The 23,717-nt window shown below is 44.1% G+C and overlaps 1 protein-coding gene across 1 annotated transcript in view; it reads left to right on the top strand.

The window, feature by feature from the left end:
* WWC3 (WWC family member 3) overlaps positions 1-23,717 on the top strand; it is a 79,582-nt gene that overhangs the window by 11,157 nt on the left and 44,708 nt on the right. Inside the window, exons 3-6 of the mRNA XM_011950902.1 lie at positions 5,078-5,154; positions 6,234-6,313; positions 17,947-18,076; positions 21,413-21,562. Of these exons, the coding sequence (XP_011806292.1) occupies positions 5,078-5,154; positions 6,234-6,313; positions 17,947-18,076; positions 21,413-21,562 (437 nt within the window). The remainder of the gene's footprint in view (positions 1-5,077; positions 5,155-6,233; positions 6,314-17,946; positions 18,077-21,412; positions 21,563-23,717) is intronic.

Here is a 23,717-nt window from a genome sequence, read left to right as displayed (position 1 = left end):
TTTTTTTTTTAAAGCTTTTCAGGTGATCCCCAGGGTTGAAATCCACTGGGCTAGATGGAGTGTGAATGGCCCCTGTAGCAGCAGGAATATGACTTTGTTTACTGTCCTGGTTCCTAGGAGTTACTCAAAGTCTACATTGAAAGAGGCAGCATTATCTCTGGTGAGAAACGGCTGATCCACCCTGAGTTCTTGAATTAGGTGGTGGTGAAGCTTGACCTTATCAGCCATCAGTCCTGCCAACATTCCTTCTGAGGCTCCAAGCCTGTCTCACAATGACTGTCTTCTATTGGTGCTCTGTTTTTTTTTTGTTTTTTTTTTTTAAAGATAGGATCTTGCTCTGTTGCCCAGGTTGGAGTGTGGTGGTGTGATCTTGGCTCACTGCAGCCTCAACCTCCCAGGCTCAGGCGATTGTCCTACCTCAGCCTCTTGAGTAGCTGAAACTCCAGACGTGTGCCACCATACCTAGCTAATTTTGGTACTTTTTGTAGAGATGGAGTTTTGCCATGTTGCCCAGGCTGGTCTCAGACTACTGGACTCAAGAGGTCTGCCTGCCTCCACCTCTGAAAGTGCTGGGATTACACATGTGAGCCACCGCACCAGGCCTTATTGGTGCTCTCGCTGTTGAAAGATTTCTCATTTGCTGTCTTGGTTAGGAACAGGACTACAGGCAATCCATTCCAATTCAAAACCTTTTGTTTTCCTTCACACAAACATGTTGGAGCAGGCAGGAGAATAAAGGATCATGGAGCATTTTCCCATATATTAGTTGGTAAGCCAGATTTTGAAGGTTGCAGCAAAGCATATGTTTCCTGAGAAATAATCCCCTCGTCTGTCCTGGAGGGAGAATTCTTGGTTAGGATTTGGTGGCATCTTGGGTTACTTCTGTAGATCACCCCCAGGTGGCCTTACTTGATTGTTTTTGGTCTTTTACTTATATTGCCTTAGAAAAACCCATCCTGCCCACTTTGTTGGCCTTGCATATTTCTCCGTGTGCCTCTCTGGTAGATAGTACCTGTCAACCTGGAACCTGTCAGGGCTTGTCGGCCTTTTGCCCAGAGTCATTCTTGGCTCCCTTGAGCAGCTCCTGACAGTGCTGATCCGTGGAGGCCTACACCTGGTCCTAAGGAGCAACCTGCCCCAGAGGATGTCTTTGAAGAAGGACTGCTGGTCTTTTAAAGCATGTCTTTCCTCTGGGGTGACCTTAGGTTTCCATAGCTCAGAGGAGGCCTGTACGTAAGAGAGACAAAGACAGACAGACACATGGGCACACACATTTCCCCTTTCAGTAATCTGTCAAACTGAAATCCAGAGTTAAGTAGTGGGGTTTGCAGCATTTTGAGTGCTAAATACACAGGTCAAGTTCACCCATTGGGTGGTGGGCACTGGGGAGCTGGAGGACCGTTTCTTCTTCTGGGAAAGCTAGCCCAATTAAAGGATCTTTGGCAGCTGACCCACAGGAACCCAGATTCTAGACATGAAGCCCTCTGTGAATGATGGCATAGTGTATTATAGATTAAGTCACTACAAACTCAGTCTTTTAATCTATAAAATGGGCAAGGAAACGTAAGTATCATTTCACCTTCACAAAGATTTTATGAGAATAGATTAAATAAATGTGAAAGGCACCCTGTAATAGCAAGGTATAATAATTTACATTGCTGTGGTCCAGCTAGGCTATAACCTCATTATTATATTATCTGAGGCAATGTTATATGCCTGAGCAGACTCCATATTGCTATTTAATAGCTCTGCCCACTCAACTCTTCAAGAGAGAAGAAAACTTTAGAGGTGAAAGTCTGGTCTTTATCATAAACCTCGAGATTGGAGACATGTCTTAATAGAGGAAGATATTCCGTTTATAAATGTTGTAGAAGGCTGAACACGGTGGCTCACTCCTGTAATCCCAGCACTTTGGGAGGCCGAGGTGGGTGGATCACTTGAGGTCTGGAGTTCCAGACCAGCCTGGCCAACATGGCAAAACCCCATCTCTACTAATACAAAAAATTAACTGGGTGTGGTGGCGGCGCCTGTAATCCCAGCTACTTGGAAGGCTGAGGTAGGAGAATCGCTTGAATCCAGGAGGTAGAGGTTGCGGTGAGCTTGAGATCACACCACTGTGCTCTGGCTTGGGTGACAGAGTGAGACCCTGTCTCCAAAAGAAAAAAAAGTATTGTGTAGTGCACGCTGTTATGGGGTCTGGAGTCCTGAGCTGTTCTCGGACTCTGTAAGTGGTTCTTGTAGACTTACTGGCAGATCTGAGGAACTGAGAATTTTATTTATAAATTGAATTACATTATTAAAAGTTATACCAGTGTTCACAACCATCCTTAGTATTTGAAGATAAAATGTATTCGCTGTGTTAGTTACTTGAGTAGACTTTTCCCTTATCCCATTCCTGGAATTTTATAATTTTATAGAGACCATAGCAAAAGTAACATGAATGAGATCCATATAATTAAAAGGTGTTCTGTCATTTATGATGGTTTCGGCTGCAGCAGAGAAGACTATTTCTCATGGGCCTGGACAATAAGGAAATTCATTGTCACATAGTGGAGTCCTCTGGAGGTGGGGTGGGATTTCCCATAGGTGGATTCAGTGGTTCAGTGGCGTCATTGGTTTGTCAGTTTCCCCCTCTAGGAGTGGATACATGCTGAGTCTCTTGGGGAGAGGTGGCTACCCAACACTTCCAGGGTTCTAGTACTTAGGAAGGAGAAATGGGGGAAGGTTGCTGCGTAGATGTCCAACAGTATCCAGGACACCTCCCCTGTGTATTTCAAGTCTCTTTGCTAATTTTCCATATGAAACTGCACAGACAGAGGAAGATTGGTACAGATTTTTTTTTTTTTTTGAGGCGGAGTCTCACTCTGTCACCAGGCTGGAGTGCAATGGCGTGATCTTGGCTCACTGCAACCTCCGCCTCCTGGGTTCAAGCAATCCTTCTGCCTCAGTCTCCTGAGTAGCTGGGATTACAGGCGCCCGCCACTACGCCCAGCTAATTTTTGTATTTTTAATAGAGATGGGGTTTCACCATTTTGACCAGGATGGTCTCAATCTCTTGACCTCGTAATCCGCCCACCTCGGCCTCCCAAAGTGCTGGGATTACAGGCGTGAGCCACGGCGCCTCACCGGTGCTGATGTTTAGCATTGCAGTGAACTTTGTTGAACTTGATGGTAGGCCTACTTTCTACCCTTAATGGGAAAGATCCCAAGTGATAATTCTTGGCCTTGTGTTCCTCCCACTGCAAGTTGACAAGTTGACACATGTGTTGTCGTGTTGTAAGCCAGGATTCAGCAAGCCCTAACCTCATAGCCTCATTTGCGTATTATGTCTATCCCAAGTGAAAGGCCTTTAAGCTCAGATCTGGGAAACTTAAAGTCCCAGGAGTTTAATATGGAGATGTTTTCTATAAATTATTTCTGCCTTTTAAGGGCATTGTTGGAGATGTTGCTTTCATTACCGATCTTAAATGAAACCAGGGAGTCAGGCAAGATGGAAGATGTAGGATTTGGAAATAGGCAGTCTTGTCTAAGAAAGAATTGTTTGTAAAGTATTTTACTCCATGTCTTTGAGAGATCATGAGTCTAAGTGTAAGAAAATTGGAGATAAAGTTGGCAAACATTTAGCTCTTCCAGTTGTTTATTTCCAGTAGATTCAGTTGTTTGAAATTCTGACTGAATGGGACTGAAATAGTAGATTTTCTTTAGAACTGTTATTAAAATAGGAGATCCGACTGCTCAAATGAACTTTGGATGTGGTTCTAATTGAGGTTTGAAGTAATTGTGCTGTTGAAGTTACTGGATGATGTTGAGCCATCCTTTGCAGTACATAGTCCCCAAATGATTTTGAATTGGTTTCTCATTGTTGGCACCTAGTTACCTGAATGACAGCCAGCCTTTGATTCTCAGATCAAAGGAGTTAAAGAAAGGACTCCATCCCTGCAGGTGTGTCTTCTGAGCAGGTGATGTTAATGACAATAACTGGGAGGCAGAGGGCACCAGAGTGGGGTGGTTTACAGATGCAGACAGACCAGCATTCCACTAGCTAAGCAGAAGAGAAGCCATGCAGCAGTGGTACAGAGCCCATGGCTTCAGAAACCTAAAGAAAGGAGGCAGAAGCATCAAGAAAAAGCACCGCAGAGCGGTGGATGGGGTAGCAGAAATTAGGAATAGCCACTTGCTGCTCCAGCTGCCGTAACACTGGAAAAAGCTTGCAGCTCTCTGTGTGCACGGAAATTTGCTGACTGTGCCTAGCATGTAAATAGCTCTGTGGCTCTTACTCATCCCTAGGTATTGGTTACTCACAATAATGATGCCATGTCTGTAAAGAGACTTTAAATCATGTACACTGCACTGTTTAGGAAAGCATTGAGGTATGTGATGTCTTTTAGCTAAACATTCATCAAAACAAGTTATTAGAGTAGAAGCGTGAGTGCCTCACTTCAGTTTCTGGGACAAACAACTTGGGGGCCCATCTTTCCATCTTTTTCTCAAGACTGCCAAATACGGATGTATTACTAGAAATCTTTTTTATTTTACAAATTTCTAATTTTTTTTTCCTTTCTTGTGTCAAAAATTGTTCATCTGGAGAATATAGGTGTGAAGAAAATAAAAATAAAATCATTTTTAATGCAGCCACTGAGAATAACTGCAGTTAACTTTTTGGTTCTATCTTTCCAGTGACGTCTGTATATGTATTTTAAAAGAAAGTAAAAGTAGATTCATACTGCAAGTACTGTTCACGTATTAAATACAGTTTCCTACATCATAATCATACCTCTTCCCTCCCCCGCCCGCTGTGTCTCTATGGTGTTTAACGGTAGTAGTTTTATAGTAGAACTAAGCAGAGTTTTGAGTGACCTACAGCCATGTATTTTATTATATGAGATCCTATAGAAAGTCCTGATTCAAATATCAAACATCAGGAAGATTTGAAGATGTTAAATGTCAATTCTTTAGGAGCCAGTGACCTCTTGTAAATCAGAGATTTAGAGTTATTTAATGCAGTGAATCAGAAGTTCCTTATGTGTATGTATTTTGAAGGATCCATTATAAAATAAAATATTTTCTTTCTCTTTAGCATTCTCTGGATATTCAACAAATACAAAGTATGACCCACACCAAATTAAAGCAGAAATAGCAAGTCGTCGGGATAGGGTGAGTAAAACCGATGCTTTTACAACCAGGTGGATGGAAGCCTGAGGCCTCGCAGCCTAGGCTGCTGGCATTCCCCTCTGGTTGACTCCTCCTGGAGGGATCGCTAGCAGTGTTAGACTGGAAGGGTTCTGAGGGTTCTGATGCTGCTTCCCCAGTAACCCCTGAATTATCTGTGTGCTACCGTGTTTCATCTCTTCAGACGCTTGTCTTGGTTGTCTGGGAAGGGGAACGCTTTTTTTTGCATTTGGGACAAAGCACGAGAAACATCTTGGCAATGAAGCCTGCTCCTCTCTTGGTGTGTCATTCCCTGAATCAGGGTGTATCTTTTAGTGCAGTGGTTCTCAAATTTTAGCACAGCTAAGAAAAATACCTGGGAGCTTGTTCAAAGTGCGAGCTTCCAGGCCCAGCCCCTGAGTTTTGACGTGGACCTGGAGTGGGTCCCAGAATCTGTTTAAAGAAGCACTCCAGGAGCCATTGAGTTTCAGGTAGTCAGAGAGCAGGCTTCTGGACACAAAGTTTCATGTGCGGGGGTCTGAGAGGAGTGGGTAGAAGGAAAGATGAAGAATGTGTTACAAAAGTTGCCAGTTGTAATGTGGAAACCTTGAAAATGTTACTGGTTCCCCACTTGGGTAAGAGTCTGTCTAATCTGGGATTTTTGTATCTAAGCACAGCAGGTCTTCTAGAAAGGCTGCTTCTTGGGGAACATCACACACTGGGGCCTATCATGGGGAGGGGGGAGGGGGGAGGGATTGCATTGGGGAGTTATACCTGATATAAATGATGAATTGATGGGTGCTGACGAGTTGATGGGTGCAGCACACCAACATGGCACAAGTATACATATGTAACAAACCTGCACGCTATGCACATGTACCCTAGAACTTAAAGTATAATAAAAAAAATAAATAAATAAAAAAAAGAAAGGCTGCTTCTTATGCATGTGAATGGAAGTTTATAGTGAGAATAGATGATCTTCTGAACTGCAAGCTGAGTAGAAACTCAGATGACAGTGTTAATAACAACTGTAGAAATCATTCTTCACAGCTGGTTTTTGGAAAAAAAATGTGATTTGTCTTTAGCTTTCCAGATTAAAACGAGAGCTGACCCAGATGAAGCAGGAACTGCAGTACAAAGAAAAGGGGGTGGAGACCCTGCAAGAGTGAGTTGCCTGGACACTTGTTCCAAAGCTTCATGACCTTCACTTTCATGCCTTTATTTATGCTCATGATTTTCCAATGCTAACTTCAGAATCTCTCTTTTCCTTGAAGATATTTCGTTGCTTTAAATGGAAATACTGGGGAAACAAGACCTTTATTTTTATGTTTATGCACGTTTACTATAGCTGTGCAAGATACTCATGGCTAGTTACATTTAAATTAGACTTTTTCTTAGTTTTATTCTTTTAAATTTTTTGTTCTAAAATTGACATTTAAAGAAAATTAAAAGTTTTGTTTCCCAGTCTCAGTAGCCACATCAGAAGTACTCAGTAGTGACATGTGGCTAATGCAGGTTTTCTCCACCATTTAGCACTAGTGGGATTTGGGGCTGGATCATTCTTATCTTGGGGGGACTATCCTATGCACTGTAGACTGTTGTCTTGGCCAGGCCTGGTGGCTCATGCCTGTAATCCCAACACTTTGGGAGGCTGAGGCGGGTGAATCACCTGAGGTCAGGAGTTCGAGACCAGCCTGGCCAACATGGTGAAACCCCATCTCTACTAAAAATACAAACATTAGCCAGGCGTGGTGGTGCATGCCTGTAATCCCAGCTACTCGGGAGGCTGAGGCACAAGAATCACTTGGCAAGCACCTGTAATCCCAGCCACTCGGGAGGCTGAGGCAGGGAGAATCTCTTGAACCCGGGAGACAGAGCTTGCAGTGAGCCGAGATTGTGCCGTTGCACTCCAGCTTGCTCGACAGAGCGAGACTCTAAGGAAAAAAAAAAAAAAAAAGAACATTGTCTTTACTCTTTACCCACTAGATGCCAGTAGCATCTTCCACCTGCATTGTGACAACCAAAAATGTTTCTAGACATTGCCGAGTGTCCCCTAAAGAACACATTTAATCCCAGCTGAGAGCCACCATGCTGGTGGCTACTGTATTGAACACCATAGGCGATAGATTTCCATCGTCGCAGAAAGCTCCTTTGGACATTCCGGTCTGTAGGTCTTCCTCCTGTTTTCATTTTTACAATTAGAACTTTATCCCTACTAAGAGATTAGGGATGAATTGTTTACAATTAGTGAGCTGTATCAAGCCTGCAGATTTCATGAACTAAAGGTGGTGTTTGAGAAATGGCGCTGGTGTGGGTCTGAAGGTTTGCCGAGCCATTCTGTCCCTTCTCTGGCTTTCCTTGCTGAACTTGCATATGTGCCTCACGCCTTCTGCACCTACTTTTCTCATCTGCAAATGGTGATTGTTTTAGGCAGCTCAGGCTGCTATGACAAATACCATAGACTGGGTGGCTTGAACAGCAGATATTTGTTTCTCACAGTTCTGGAGGCTGGAGGTCCAATATTTGGTTCCTGGTGAGGGCCTGATTCCTGATTTGCAGATGACCATCTTGTCGCAATGTCCTTTATGGCTAAGAGAGCAAAAGCTCTGTTCTCTCTTCCTTTGCCTGATCCCATCATGGGGTTCCACCCTGTGACCTCATCTACTCCTAATCACCTCCCAAAGGCCCCACCTTCAAATGCCATCACATTAGAGGGTAAGGCGGCAACGTAAGAATTTGGAGGACACACAAACACACAGTCCATAACAGCAATCATTGTGCTCAGTTATACTGAGGACAGCACCAGCACCTGGTACATGGCCAGCCAGAAACAATTAGCCCAACTCTGTGTGGTTACTGTTACTGACACAGGTGGGCAGCATGTTGCCTCTTTCATCCTGCGTGCAGACACATGAAGTGGCACACGTGACTGCAGCACTACTCTTTATGGGGAAGTAATAAAGGAATGTGAGGTATAGATGTAATTACTACCATTACCCAGCTATGTGTTTGTGTGCATTTTGGATCTACACTCAGAGCTTCCTTTTATTAGCCCTAGTTAGTGTTAGTAAAGCTTCTTCTTTAGTTTTTTTTTTTTTTTTTTTTTTTTTTTTTTTTGACAGAGTCTTGCTCTGTCCCAGGCTGGAGTGCAGTGGTGCGATCTTGGCTGACAGCAACCTCCCCCTCCCAGGTTCAAGTGATTCTCGTGCCTCAGTCTCCCCAGTAGCTGGGATTATAGGTGCCTGCCACCACACCTGGCTAATTTTTGTATTTTAGTAGAGATGGGGTTTTGCCACATTGGCCAGGCTGGTTTCCAATTCCTGACCTCAGGCGATCTGCCCACCTCGGCCTCCCAGAGTGCTGGGATTACAGGCATGAGCCACTGTGCCCGGCCTCTTCTTTAGTTTTATCTTAAGCAAATCAAGTTTCTTTTCCAGCCAACTGGCTGCTGGTTTTGTCATTCATGCAGCGCATAGGCCAGAGTGCTTTCCAAATGCACTGACGTGTGTTCTGTCCTTTTAGCCCCCCGACTCCAGCCAGCCTCCAGATAATCCAACACCTCCTCAGATGCAACTGTGTGTGCTGTGGCAGTGTCATCCTGTGTCACTTTGGCTAAGGGAGTGGATAAGGAATAAGCAGAAACAAATCATTTGATTTGTGACAGGTCACCAAAAGTTATTGGGACTACCTAGTTGGATTTGAGGTGAATTTCCTACCTTCATTAGGCCACACTATAGCTGTCTCTCATTGTGATACCGTGTCTGTGGGCAATAGGTTGTTTTTTGTTTGTTTGTTTTTTGAGATGGGGAGTCTTTCTCTGTCACCCAGGCTGGAGTGCAGTGATGCGATCTTGGCTCACTGCAACCTCCATCTCCTGGGTTCGAGCAATTCTTCTGTCTCAGCCTCCCAAGTAGCTGGGATTACAGGCACATGCTACCATGCCCAGCTAGTTTTTGATTTTTAGTAGAGACTGGGTTTCACCATTTTGCTCAGGCTGGTCTCAAACTCAGGTGATCCACCTGTCTCGGCCTCCAAAGTGCTGGGATTACAGGCATGAGCCACCGCGCCCAGCCCAGTATGTCGTTTTAATGTTAGTCATTGTGCGTGCTGGAGGTTGCAGTTAATGTCACTCTCATTTGCAGCTCTGAGGAAAGTGACTGGGGTTCAGGAAGAGTCTGAGTTTGCTCAGGATTCCTGAGCATCAGCAGGGAGCCACGTCTGGCACTTCCCTCATGGCCGTGGTTTCTGTAGTGGGTTGCTGGGCTCAGCGCCTGTTGCTTTGCCGTGGCTCCATCATTCTGGTGAACTCCATTTCCTTATTTGAAGACAAAGGCCATATAGCAGTGTCAGCTGTAGACGGACTGATTTAGAAAATAAAATGTACTGCTGACTGAGAAAACCCCTTTCTCCTTAGCATGGCTAGGATATGAATTCATCTCTTGTAGTTGCAGTGGTTTCAAGAATAGGAAAAGGCAGCCTCTGTTTCCCTAGGGGCATTAGACAGAGAAGCAGGAGCCAGAATAGCAAGAATTTTAACTTTACACCTGCGGCCAAAATGGAGTGCAAGTTGTGCTCCTGGAAGAGAGGCGGGCCAGTGCTGTTTGGATTTTCTTTCTGCTTTCATTATCAAGATCCCACGCTTGGGAACAGCAATTGTAAACTTGCCACTTGCCAAGGGGAGGCTCCTCCTGCCTGCCTGAGCCAAGGGGAGGCTCCTTCTGCTTGCCAGAGCTCATGAGAATACCCGCCCTCCCCCTGGAGGCCAAGGAGTGGCCTGGGGAAGGCTCTGGACCTGGCCTTGGTCCTGAGGGGCTCACCCCACCTCATGCCTGACCAGGGGCAAGTCGGCTTTCAGGAGGGAGCTGCCCAGAGCCATTGTTTAATGGGCATGTTGCCTTGGCTCTGTCTGACGCTGCGTTGTCACTGTGCATGTTTACTTTATTCTGGGACAGACAGAGCCTCACAGGAAGAAGAGAAAACACAGGCACCCATGCCACTCTTAAAATATTTTTGTAAGTGGAAGATAATCTGGTAACCGTTCTCTGAGTTCCACAGCTTATGAGATGAAAACAGCCTCATTATTTTTTCTGGTATTGGACATTGGGCTTTTATGTTTGTATCGAATCATGCAAATGTATTTTTTTTAATTGAAAAATTTTAGAAGGCCTTTTCAAGCATTGAAAATGTGATTACCCCATCTCTACTGGGAAATCCTGACTATACATACAGATGGCACGTGAGCTGTTATACCTAAACATGAAGCATCTCTGATTTTATCACCAACATTGCTTTAAGGCAGTGGCCCAAGATTTTCCTCCAGAAAATTTCCTGCTGTTCTTGCTTCCCAGAATATCCAGTGTATTCTTTTCCAGAGCACCTCACCAGGAGTTTGGCTGCTTATAACATTTTAAGCTTGCCTTGTTTATCTTGGTGAATTTCCTGGCTAGCAAGGAAATTCATCATTACACTTGGGTCCAAGTAAGGAAAAAAGAATCTTTTGTATTTTACTTTAAATCTATATATATTGTTGATTGTTGTAGAGAGGAATTGGCCACAGATATGTTTGCTGGGTTAATGATAGAATATGTACATGGGTGTATGTTATATATGTATCTATGTGAAGTGTATACATGTAAGCTTTTAATGATGGAAAATATCAAACATAAAAGTAGAGAGAATAGTATACTAAAACCCTCCTGTACCCCTCACCCCATTTAACCTGCACAATTGCCAGTCTTGATTTGGTGGTGACCCCGCCCCATCTGCTAAGCTCTCACGGCCTTATTGAAGCAAATGCCAGAATCCCATTTAATCCATAAATATATCTCCAAAAGTTATGGACTTCTTTTGAAAATAATTCTAATCCCTGTACCCCACTTACTAGGCATCTTGTGTCCAGTGAGCTCTTGCATTTCTTCAGGTGTTTGGGTCCAGTTTGGGCCACAGAGTGCCTTTGATTGATTTGATTGATGTCTCTTACGTCTTTTCTTTTCTACTCTCCCTCCTTTTTTTTTTTCCCCTGACAGCTTATTTGTTGGAGAAAGTAATTTGGTTGTCCTGTAGAATTTCCCTAGTGTTGGGTTTTGCTGCTGAAATTCACATGATGACATTGAACATGTTCCTCTGTCCCTTGTTATTTATGCAAATGGGTATAATAGTTTGAGAGGCTTGATCTGATTCAAGTTCGATTTCTTTTTTTTAGTAAGAATGTTTTTAGGTGGTGGTGTTACTTCCATCAGGAGGTACTGCTCTCTGCTTGTTTCTTTTAGTGGTGTGACGATGATTGGTAGGTTCTGGCCTTGTTAGCCCAGTGCTTTGATTTATATTAATAACATTTCTCGTCAGCTTTTTACCTAAGTTGTGGATGTGTATCTTCCAGGATAAGTTCCTGAAAGCGGGCTTGGTAAGTTAAAGGGTGAATGTCTTTGTCGTATTATAGGTTGAACATTTGTTATCTGAAATGCTCAGGACCAGAAGTGTTTTTTGGATTTCAGTTTTTTTTTTTTTTTGAATATTTGCATTATGCTTACTGGTTCAATATCCCTAATCCAAAAATTTGAAACCTGAAATGCTTTAGTGGTCATTTTCTTTGAGTGTCATGTCAACGCTTAAAAAGTTTCAGATTTTGAAGCACTTTGGATTTCGGATTTTCAGTTTAGAGATACTCAGCTTGTGTTAGATATGGCCAGATTCCTTTGCTGAGGGGTTGCACCGTTTTGCCTTCCTACCACTAACATATGAGTGTTCTCGTTTCCTGTGGCTTTGCCAACAGGATGTGTTGATAAGCATTTGCATTTTTGCCAGTCTCATAGGTGAGAGATAGTATCTCAGTGTAGTTTCAATTTGCATTTCTCTTGAGGCCTTTTATAAAAGTCTTCAGAAAATAGGAGCACCATTTACAATGAGTATTTAAAGTTTACAGAAAAATTGAGCTTTTCCAGTGAAAGATCTCCTGGACTCTGTTGTCCTAAAGTTTCTGAAACGTTTTGGAAAAATTATCTTACTGTAACTTACTACTAGTGTCCAGGGGCAAAGGGAAGACTCAGGACCAGGACGCGCAATGTTTCCCAACTGGGTGGTGATGTGCGTGAATGGACCAAGTGCACCAATAGATGTGGGCAAATTCCCCTCTCCAGCTCCTGCCTGGAGCTCTAGAATGCACCTTGTGTTCGATTTTTCTTTTCTTTTCTTTTTTTATTTTGAGGCATAGTCTCACTCTGTGGCCCAGGCTGGAGTGCAGTGGCACGATCTTGGCTCACTGCAACCTCTGCCTCCCAGGTTCAAACGATTCTCATGCCTCAGCCTCCTGAGTAGCTAGGACTACAGGTGTACACCACCACGCCCAGCTAATTTTTGCATTTTTTAAAGTAGAGACAGGGTTTCTCCATGTTGCCCAGGCTGGTCTCGAACTTCTGGGCTCAAGCCATCTGCCCGCCTCGGCCTCCCACAGTGCTGGGATTGCAGGCGTGAGCCACTGCACCTGGCCCCTTATGTTAGATTCTGAGTGGTCCTGCAGGTGGGAAGCTCATTTAACATTGCCTTTCCCTGAGTTTCCTGCTCGTGTTATTGGAGCCTTTTCCTGCCATGATACCTATAATGTCCCTGAGCACTGGCTTGACGGCAGAAGATGCTTTTGGGGAACTCTGCCTGGCCACCTTGTCCATGGTGTGCTGTTTCTACACCCAGCCTCTGATCCTTCTCACAGCTTCCACCACCACAGCTCTGGGCCAAGCACTAATGTGAGTCTCCATCCTCGCACAGTAGCCACGGGGTTCTTCCACAACTAGTGCTCTCCTTGTGGTCCTCCTGTGGCTCTCTCTCACCTACAACACAAGCCAGACTCTACATAGGCTGGCCGTCGGCCCTGCCTCATTTACCTCTAGTTTCATCTTTGAAAGGGATGTCCTGCCTTTACCATGGGTACTTGGAGCTCCCTCTGCCTGGAATGCTCTTTCCCCCAGATGCTCACATGCCTGCTCCCTCCCTTCCATGGGCCTTTGCTTAGTGACATCTGGAGAGATCCTGGCTTAACCATCCATCTAAAAATGTACTCTGTCACACTCTGTCCCCAAACTCTGCTTCAGTTTTTTTTTTTTTTAAACATTCGTGACTGCCTGACCTAAGGATGTTTTCATTGTCTGTCTCCTTGGCTGGAATCGTGCTGCACGAAGACAAGGACTTGTTCGCTGCTTCATCCTGAGGACCCAGCCGGTTCTCAGCACAGGGTGGGGCTTGAGAGTGAATGCACATTGCCTAGGTGTTGGGGGGAGCGGCTGAAGTTGCTGTTCCTGCCGGCTAGTAGCCATCACAGTGTCCCCTTCTTTCTCGGACACTGGGACACTGAGTGAGGGCACATCTTTCCTTGGCCAAAACTTTTGTCCCTGGGCTAGAGGAACTCAGGGAGGTCTCCAGACGTTGCCCAGTCACCTTCTTGCTAACTGTCCTCTAGCATGGCATTGTCTTCTGCATTTTGTGTGATATTCTTCTGGCCTGGGTTTTAAGAAGTCCTATTATCACCGCTCTTCAAATCACAGAAAGGGATGCTCACCAAATGTTCCACTAACTGGCATGCAATACCAGAATGAAGCATTACTACATATTAGCATTAGCATTAGCATTTTCTGTCTGAAGGGATTTAGTAGTCTCAAGAAAGGGTGGGATTGTTCACTTAGAACAGGCTTAAAGTAACGGTCTCCCATTAGTGTAGCACCTACGGTACAGGCCATGCGAAAACCCCGGCAATACTCAGATAACAGCGAAACGTACAGAAATGGGCTGGAAACAAAAAGAGCATTGTTCCTGGTTGTGGGACAGGTCTGGTGTTCCACATAGGTCTCGCTGTTGATAGAAAGCCGCCGGAAGCTTTCTGAGGTTCGCCCAAGGCCCTCTGCCAGAGCTGCTGATAGAAAATGTAGAAGTTGTAACAAACCTTTCCATTCTTTTGGGTTGTAATCTGTGGTATTAACACAGAATATCTTTAGAGGGCTGGCAGCTCTTTCCTTCAAGATGTGGGGTTAAGAAGTTATGTGGTTTTACTCTTATTTTTACTAGTGCAATTCTCTTGACATCTTAAATTGAACAACCAATATGGAAATTTTAGGGTGACAGGAGGTAGAGGTTGACAACAAATATCTCTAACATGTCTTTTCCATTGTACTGGGTTCCTCCTCTGAAGCTGTATCTTCTTCTTTTCTCTCCAACCCATTTCTTTCAAGAGCACACCATAAAGTGCACCAGTTTACTTTGGGGTGACATTTGACTGGTTATATGGGTGGCCTTCAGGTTTGACGCAATGGGCATTTAGAGGCCTTGACTTTGAATATATTGTGAACCTGGTGATGGAGCAGACAAGTCCTGGTGTGGGGGGCCTTGGCCTTGAACTTCACTCTGCCTGTTACTGGCTGTGTGACCCTCAGCAAATCACTTAACATCCCTGAAGCTGAATGCAAAATGTAGAGGGTGCAAAAGTGAAGACTGTGAGTCTGTGCACTGAATTTTGATTTCATACTACATAGTAACTTATGTCCTTGTTTATTCTCCTCGAGCAGTTACCACTTTTCTATCATTTTATTTGTGATGTATGGTAAAGGCACTGTCTTTCACTCTTAATTAAAATTAAGACCAGAGTAAGGCAGTTCTTTGGCAGTCACAGATCTTAATGATTTTTTAAATGAACTGGAATACATAGATATTTTTTAAAAATACCAAATCATTGAGCACATCATCTACATTGGACCAAAGTTTTATAGGGAAGTTTTAGAGAGAGTGTGCTCTCACATAAATGAATTTTGCAGAAGTGAAAGAAGACGTTTACTGTCCTTTGAAGTTTTTGTTGGATGAAAATGGATCACAGTTGAAAAAATGGAGGTGGTTGGAGTTCTCTGAAACATAGCTTGCCCTTGTTTTTATTGTTTTTTTTTTTTTTTTTTTAAAATCTGGACCTGCCTTGCCCACTCTGAGAGCGGTAGATGTCATGCTCAGTAGGAAGGGGCAGCACCACACCCCGTGATCCTGGGCAGGCTTTGGAGTCAGCCTGTGGGTTTGAATCTGGCTCTGCCAGATATTCGCTTGTCATCTGGGCCGTTTAGTTAATTGCTCTGAGCTTCAACTTCATCGTCATCAAATCCGAGGAGGTTATGCTTATCTCATAAGGGGGGGGGTTAAGTGAGGCGACAAGCATGCAGCAAGACCCTGTCACCTAATAGGTGAACTACTTTAAAATAAGACTCAGTGCTTTGAGATGTATGGCCTTTTATTTCTGTCTTGCATTCAAGACTCCTGGTTCCCCACACAACATCTGAAATAGAAAAACACATGGGCTTTGCTTCTGTTTTACGTTTCCTACATCATGTGTCTTGGTGTTTCTGAGATCCCTCAAAGACAATGGCTCTCTCCAAGGGACCTTACCCCCAGCCTGAGCTCCTGAAGTAGAGAGTGATAAGAGGCTCCTCCAACCTGGTTGTTCTAGGACCTGGTTGATGGATCATTGAATCTCCTAGTTCCACCTGTAGGGGTTCACCTTCAGCAGGGACTCCCGGAGTCTATATTTGTTCTGATGACCAACTGGGTTTTGGGGCCACATTCTATCTGCAGACTTCTGGTTCTAGTCCTTCCCTTCATACCATTCAGCTACACAGCGCCCCCCCTGTGCAAATTTCCGTGAACTACATTGATTTTTTTGTTCGGAAGCTGTCACAGCTAAGAAAGTATAAGGTAGCCCTTCCGTGAATATCCCCAGTGAGTTACCAGCAGTGAGTGAGAAGGCCAGCTGTTTTGGTGGAAGTGGGACTGGTTTTGAGGGACAAACAAAAGAGTTTTGAAAATATACAATGGGTTTATATGCCTACTGTCACCATTCTTGATATTGGCTCCCACATTTTAGTAGCCACCAAGTGGCATGCTGGTACTGTGCTAGGAACTTTTTCTATTTTATTGCCAAATCTCACGGGGACTCTCAGGTGACATAGACTGTTCTACCACCTCAATCATTTGAATGAACTATTTTGTGAAAGAAGGGATTTAATGAGAGCAGAATAAAAAGAAAAAATATGCCTACAGCTCAAACTTTAGTTCATGCTCACTTACTTTAACTTTTGGCATGGAGCACTCTATAGTTAAAGATATATGTACCTTTTAATAAAGATGTATAAATAAAGACTTGTGCTTGGTAGGAACAGACAAGGCAATGTGTGTTTGAGAAACCTACAAGTCTGTAATAGCCATTATGGAAGTGCCTGCAGGGTCAGGCCACGTTAGCATTTAGGAGTGTCACTATTCATCATACATGGTGTGCCTCTATCTGCTCTCCTCGGGGCAGGACTCAGGACTAGTGTTTATAAATATTTTATCTGTAGCTGGTGGCAATCACAGCAATGCTGCTGAGCCCCAGAGCCCTATTCAAAGGGAGGCAATGGCTTCCTGCTTGTGTTGTTTGCCCTCCTCCTAGGCCATGGATGCTGATAGCTCAGGTTGACTCCGGTGCCGAGTTTTGCTTGAGTTGTGACATATTTGGCAAGGAATTTGTTGATGATAATAAAATACCAGAGTTGGCAAGTTACTTACTTTTTCTCCCACGAGTAGGGAGATTCTGTGTTATCCTGATAATAACAATCACCGCAAACACCATATGCCAGGCCTCCTGCCAAGCAAGCCCTTTCCTTGCATTTTCTAATTAAATTTCATGCCCATCCCATGGGAGAAGTATTTTTAGTGTCCCCATTTGAGACAGGAGGAAGCAGGTGGAAAGAGGGAAAGTGACTGACCCAGGTCCCACAGCCAGTGAGTGGCAGAGCTGGGTGCCACTCGCACCCACCAGCATGCCAGAGATTCCTGTGAGTGGTAAGCAAGCGAGTTGGGGCTGGCAGTTAATGATCCAGGTTTTTAGGATAACATGGAGGGAAGTGTTAGAACCAGAACCTGTGAACTGGGAGGCTTGGAACCTGAAAGAAGCTAGTTGCTTTCCAGAGAAGGAATTCATTCCACTCTGGACCAAAGCTTCTCAAGTTCCTTAGCCTTAGGGCTTTCCAGGCTGGAGCCTCAGGTGTAGGGGACGTGACAAAGGACATGCTTCAGAGGCCACCTCCCTTTGAAGGCAGAACCAAGTCTTGTTCTGTGCTCTGCGTCCAACCCCAGACCCAGGCCTGGTGTGCACAGGAGCTTGCTGGGAGGATGGAAGCTTGGAGGAATGGTGGGAGGAAGGGGAGGAAGGAGGGAGGGAGGGAGGGACGTTGCCATTTTCCCTGGATGGGTGTTTGGATTGAAGGAAAGAATTGAGGACTTGGTAGGAGAAAGAGTGAGTAATAAATTAGAACCAGAATGAAATCAGAGTTATAGGAGACAGAAGAGTTTTCAGCTTTTGTACAAAGCACCATTATCGAAAGCTCACTACTTCTTGCTGCATCCCATATGTTCTCCCTGTACACAGATCTCATTCATATGTTTATTTAACAAAGATTTTGACCACTAACCTGGGGATAAACAAAACATGTCCTCTTCTCAGAGAGAGGAGTTTACAGTCTCGGGAAATTACTCAAGCAAGCAATCTTGTTGCGGGATCATTAGCGGAGGATGTGGGCATCCCAATTTGGACGTCTTCACCTGCCCAGGGTGCTCTTGAGCAAAGGGTGTTGCATCGACCAGAAGGAGGGATGCTTCCTTGGGGTCTTTCTTTTTCTTTGCCAAAACATTACTTTTAACTGTTTCTACCTTTCTGTGAAGCTTTCGGGTTTTCATAGTTGTATGTTTAATGGAATGCTAGGATCTCATGTGAAATAACATTGATTTTTTTGTTTTAACAAGGATTGATCGTAAGATGTCAAGTACTCACACCAGCTACAAACTGGATGAGGCGCAAGCTATCATGAGTGAGCTCCGGACCATCAAGAAGGCTATTTGCACAGGCGAGAAGGAGAGGCGGGACCTGATGCATGTAAGCTGCCTGCCTGCTCATGTGTTTTATTTTAAGATGTTTTTAATATACTTATGCATTACATGTTATATAGTTATTGTATATATAACATATATGTATATATAATACACACACACATGCATACACACATACGCACCCCCCACTGTATTTAAGTACGTATAGAGTCATCCCTTTGTATCCTTGGGAGATTGGTTCCAAGACACACCCCCATCCCTCAGGATACCAAAGTCTTTGAATGCTCAAGTCCCTTATATAAAATGGTGTAGTATTTGCATATAACCTGCACAATCCTCCTGTATAATTTTTTTTTTTTTTGGAGACAGGATCTCTATCACCTAGGCTTGAGTACGATGGCACAAAAATGGCTCACTGTAGCCTTGACCTCCCAGGCTCAAGCCATCCTCTCACCTCAGCCTCTAGAGTAGCTGGGACCACAGGTGTGCACCATCTTGCCCGGCTAATTTTTATATTTTTAGTGGAGACAGGGTCTCGCCATGTTGGCCAGGCCAGTCTCAAACTCCTGGCCTTGAGCGATCCTCCCGTCTTGGCCTCCCAAAGTGCTGGGATTACAGGCATGAGCCACTGCGCTTGGCACCTCCCATATACTGTAAATCATCTCTAGATTAGTTATAATACCTCCTACAGTGTAAATGCTATGTAAAATGATGTTAGACTGCATTGGTTTTTTCTTTGTGTTATTTTTTTGTTGTTTTTTTTCCTCCGAATATTTTCTATCTGCAGTGGGTTAAATCTGGAGATGTGGAACCTGCGGATATGGATAATGGCCAACCCTAATCCAGTATGACCTGATCTTAACTAGATTACATCTGTAAAGACTATTTCCAAATAAGGTCACACTCACAGGTTCCTGGGGTTAGGACTTGAACATCTCCTGGGGGAACATAATTCAACCCACAGCAATGGGTGATACATTTATATTGTTCAATAATCAAGATAATTCCAAAGGTCTATGATAAGAAGTCTCGCTATTACCCCATCCTCCTACTGCCCCTACCTACCTTTATTAGCTTCTTGCCTACCCTTCCAACATTCATGCGGGCACACAAAAATGAGAATACGTGTTTAGCTGCCCTCACGCAAAGCCAGGACTGTGATACTGTTCCACACTAGCTTCCTCACTTAACAGCAATATCCCCTACCTTTCCCCATATCTGTACACAAAGAGCTGCTGCTTTCCTTGAGATGGTTGCGTAGTATTTTACTCTGTGGGTGTATTTGTATTATATGTAGCTGGGATCATTGTAGCTTTATATTGCTTTATGTTGTTTTCCCCTTGAGCTCTTGTAGTTTCTGTTATTTTTAGAAAAAGTTGAATTTTTGCGTGGAGGCACAAAATCTGCCTCCGTGGTGGGGAACTCAAGCAAGACATCTGAGTGACTGGCCCTAGTGCTGCACATGGTGGCCTCAGAGAGGCCAAGGCAGGGAGCACTGCTTGACCTCATGACGTAAAGTGCTGGAATGCATTCAGTGCTTTCAGTTACGGTTTTTATTTTTCATCTGCTACCCTAAGTGAGCACCTGCTGCCTGCTGGCATGTGTCTAGATTCTGTAGAGTATAAGACCCACAGGACAGAACAAGCAAAGCTCAAGCTCATAGGCAAAATGAGACAGATGCATAAAAAACTACCCTGCCTGGGCAGTGCTTTCTAAGGTCAAGGCATGAGGGACTTTCGGAGAGTCCTCACGGTGCTTATTAAGATGCAGATTACCAGGCCCCACCCTAGACTCACTGAATTAGAATCTCTGGAGGCAGGGCCCAGGAATCTGTATTTTCAGATGACCTCTCCAGGTTGTGATAAGTAAATGGTAAATTGTTAGTTTTTTCTTTTTTTTGGCACACAGGTAGCACTGAGAACAGCTACCATTTACTGAGATGTCTGCTCAGCTGACATCAAACAAGATGCCCCATGTTTGTTACCCATCACCGACACCCCAGGCTGAACCACGTGGTGTTCCATGGTGGAGACACAGAGGCTTTACGCCATGAGGCCAAGTAGGGCTGCCTGCCCCAGCCTCTCTGAGGCCACCCTGTGCAGCACCAGGGCCAACCACTCATTTGCCTTGCTTGAGTTCCCACCATGGAGGCAAGAGATAGAATTGCTGGAAGAAGCTTCAGGCCCGAGCGCCTTCTTTGATGTCTCCATAGCCTCTCAAACTCTGAGAAGCTCCAGGAAGAGGCATGGGCAGAGTCCTCTTCTATCCAGGTTAAATAAGTTGTTTTACCTTTCTTATGCGAACTTAACAATATTGACCTCTCCCAAGAAGGCTTCATCTCAATCTCGAGCCAGTTTTGTGAGTTCTGCTGCACTTGGGCATTTTTTATTCTGGTGTCTAGTAAAATTTGCTGAAAGTGAATATATTCAGAAGTCTAAAAGAAATGGTCAAAAATCTGATTTTTGGCTGGATGCAGTGGCTCATGCTTATAATGCCAGCACTTTGGGAGGCTGAGGCAGGAGAATTGCTTGAGCCCAGAACTTCGAGAAAAGCCCAGGCAACATAGTGAGACCTGGTCTCTACAAAAACAAAACAAAAGTTTAGCTGGGTGTGGTGTCATACCTGTAGTCCCAAGTACTCAGGAGGCTGAGGTGGGAGGATCACTTGCGCCCAGGAGGTCGAGGCTACAGTGAGCTATGATTGTGCCACTGCCCTGCAGCCTGAGTGACAGAGTGAGACCCTCTCTAAAAAACAAAGAAACAAAAAAAAAACTTCAGATTTTCTGATTTCTGCTTAAAACTGTCACACAGAGAGATTTCATGTGCCAGAATGCATACTTTAATTTTTGGCAAACCAACATACATATGAGATTGCTTTTGACCATGTACAATTACGACTGAAAAATGAGGTTTATGAAAATATGTAAGCTAAAACAGCAACTCAAAGAACTGAAAAAAAAAAAAAAAAACGTAAACATTGTCTGGGAGCTGTTTTCCCCTTCCCTGTGTTTCCTCTGTAACAATCTCAAGGCAGCATTCATCTCTGTCAGACTCATTTACGTTTTTGATAGAAATACTTATTTTTTTCTTTAGGAAACACGAAGGTTTAAGAACCAGTAAAAATGGTACCATAATTGTCCTCTATTTTATTCACATGCTGCCAGGGGAACTTAGTTACAATGTGATTTAAATGACTAAGAATTTTATTAGAGGTGCCTGTGATGAAGGGCATTTATGTGAAATCTAATGAGCATGGGGGTCAGGTGGGGCAACTGTTCAGTAATAAATAAAGCAGCAGACCTAAAACAAATGAGAGGACCACTTCTGGAGGAAAGAGACACATCGCCATCTCTGTTCAAAGAGCTTGTCTCATTCTGTTCCAGAGCCTGGCCAAGCTGACTGATAGCTTCAAGAACAGCTGCTCCGTTACCGACTCTCTAGTGGACTTCCCTCACCATGCAGGCGTGCCTGGTGATGCTGGTCTACCCCAGCAGTTCTGCGATGCCGGCTCCCAGACCGATATAATCGGGGAGGTATATGCGCGCCCAGGGGGAGAAATGCACTGGGAGAGGGAAGGGCTGCTTCAGTGTTGCCATCACTGGTTTGGTGTAATTTTCCATGTTCACTTAAGAAATGCCTTCACTTTTGTGCCATTAAGTTTGAAGAAAAAATATTGTGTCTCACATCCAGCTGTGTGATACAATTGAATTGCTTATTACTGCTGCCTTTATGATTTGGACTCTTATAAATGACAGACTCCTTGTGAGAGTTGAGTTTCACTGTTCTTTTGACAGACATATGACTTTTTAGAGCATGGGTCCCCACACCTTTTCTGTGAAGGGCCAGATAGTAAATATAGTCAATATTTTAGGCTTTGCAGGTAGTTCTGCTGGAACTGCCCCACCCTGTCATTGCAGTGTACATGCAGCCATGACACAGATGCCTTGCAAGCATGTAAGGTTAGGGCCTCGAGCTGCTCAAACGTTCACTTACAGAACAGCCAGTTGGCTGAATTTGGCCCCAAGGCCATAGTTACTGATTCCTGCCTTAGACCACTGATTTCCAAAGGCTTTGCAGCTGTGCCACCTTGGGTATTACTTTATTGCTGTTTCTTACTCTTCTGAAAGAATGTCAGGAAATTGAACTGAATTAAAAGTCATTTTGTTTGAGACTTGGAAGACTGTCATAATGCCTCTTTTGTTAATTAGTGAAGCCTTGAGTTAGCCACAGAAACAGAGTTGGGAAGATCACCATTTGAAACAGGGTGGTGGATATTCAAAGACACTACTATTCTAATATCATTGAGTGAAGCTTGACATTAATTTGTTACCAAATGGAAAAGCAGTTTAAAGAGCTTCTTTTTTTAAGGATTATTAAGTAAAGATGAGGTATCAATGGAATGCACAGTGCCACCCCCCCCCACACCGAAATAAAATAAATAAAAGGAAAGCAACAAAAGGAGAAAAAATAATTGATGGAGAACTCTGAGTTTTAAATAATTAGCTAATTAATATTTTGAAATCTTGGCAACTAGTGCCTCTTTGAGGGGAGTATAATGTAGGAAATCATGGCCCTTTATGTCTTGGGTGTCCTGAAACAGTCCTATTTTCAAATTTGCCCGCGTTGTTCCAAACGTACACTTGGCCATTTTTGACTAGGCATCTTCTTTGGATGAAAGAATATGGTCACCATCTGTAACACACAGAGGAGAATCTGTAATTCAAAAATGTTTGGCATTTTTGCCTAAAGATTTTGGAGTGAGGGAAGGAAACAAGTACAGGACTCAATGAATTCGTGAATAATTCATTGCTGCTTATTGTAAGGTTAGAATTAGAATTTAGTTTGAGAGAAACAGTTAAGATAGAAGGTTCTCCAGTGATTTAGGTCAACCCTTCTAAAAATGTCAGTTGAGGAGTGGTGGCTGGTTATGCTACTTGAGCAGTCGCTGTTCATTGTTGATGAGCCCCTGCAGTTTACTGGGGCCGACCCTGGGTCAGCAGTTTCGTAGCTGTTATCTCAATTTAAGTAGTTGTTCCCATCCTGTGTGATGTGCAGGAGACCGAGATACCAGGTTACCTAAGGTCTTGTAGCTGAGGAGAGGCAGGTCTGGGTCTGAAACATTTCTCATCCCTAAACCCCTGTACTTTCTAAGAAACCACATCATGTTATTATAGAAAAATAGATCAAAAGGTTATGACTATATTAGCTAACCATTGCTGCAAAACAGATTTCCCCAAAACCTAGCCTCTTAAAACAACACTCCTTTATTATCTCATGCTTGATGTGGTCCAGGAGACTGGGCTGCGTCTTCTGCTCCAGGGCTTCTCAGGAACCTGCAATCAAGGTGTCAGCCAGGGCTGTGGTCTCATCCAAAATCTCACCTGGGGGAGGAGCCACTGTTAAGCTCATGCGATTGTTGGCAGGATTCAGTTCCTCACAAGTTGCTGGACTGAGGGCTTCAGTTCCTTGCCACGTGGGCCGCTCCAGCACGGCAGTCTGCTTCATCAAAGTGTGCCAGCTGAGAGAGTCCGCTAGCAAGGTGGAAGTCACAGTCTTTTGTAACCTATTCACAGAAATCACTTCCCATCACCTTTGCTGTGTTCTATTGGTTATAGTCAAGTTGTAGACCCAGTTTATTCTCAAGGGGAGGGAATTTCACACGGGGAGAATCCCAGGAGTGGAGGTCAC

The sequence above is a fragment of the Colobus angolensis genome, unplaced genomic scaffold (genome assembly GCF_000951035.1).
Source record: "Colobus angolensis palliatus isolate OR3802 unplaced genomic scaffold, Cang.pa_1.0 Scaffold310, whole genome shotgun sequence".
In the NCBI taxonomy this organism is placed as follows: Eukaryota; Metazoa; Chordata; class Mammalia; order Primates; family Cercopithecidae; genus Colobus; species Colobus angolensis.
This window is presented reverse-complemented; position numbering and strand designations above follow the sequence as displayed.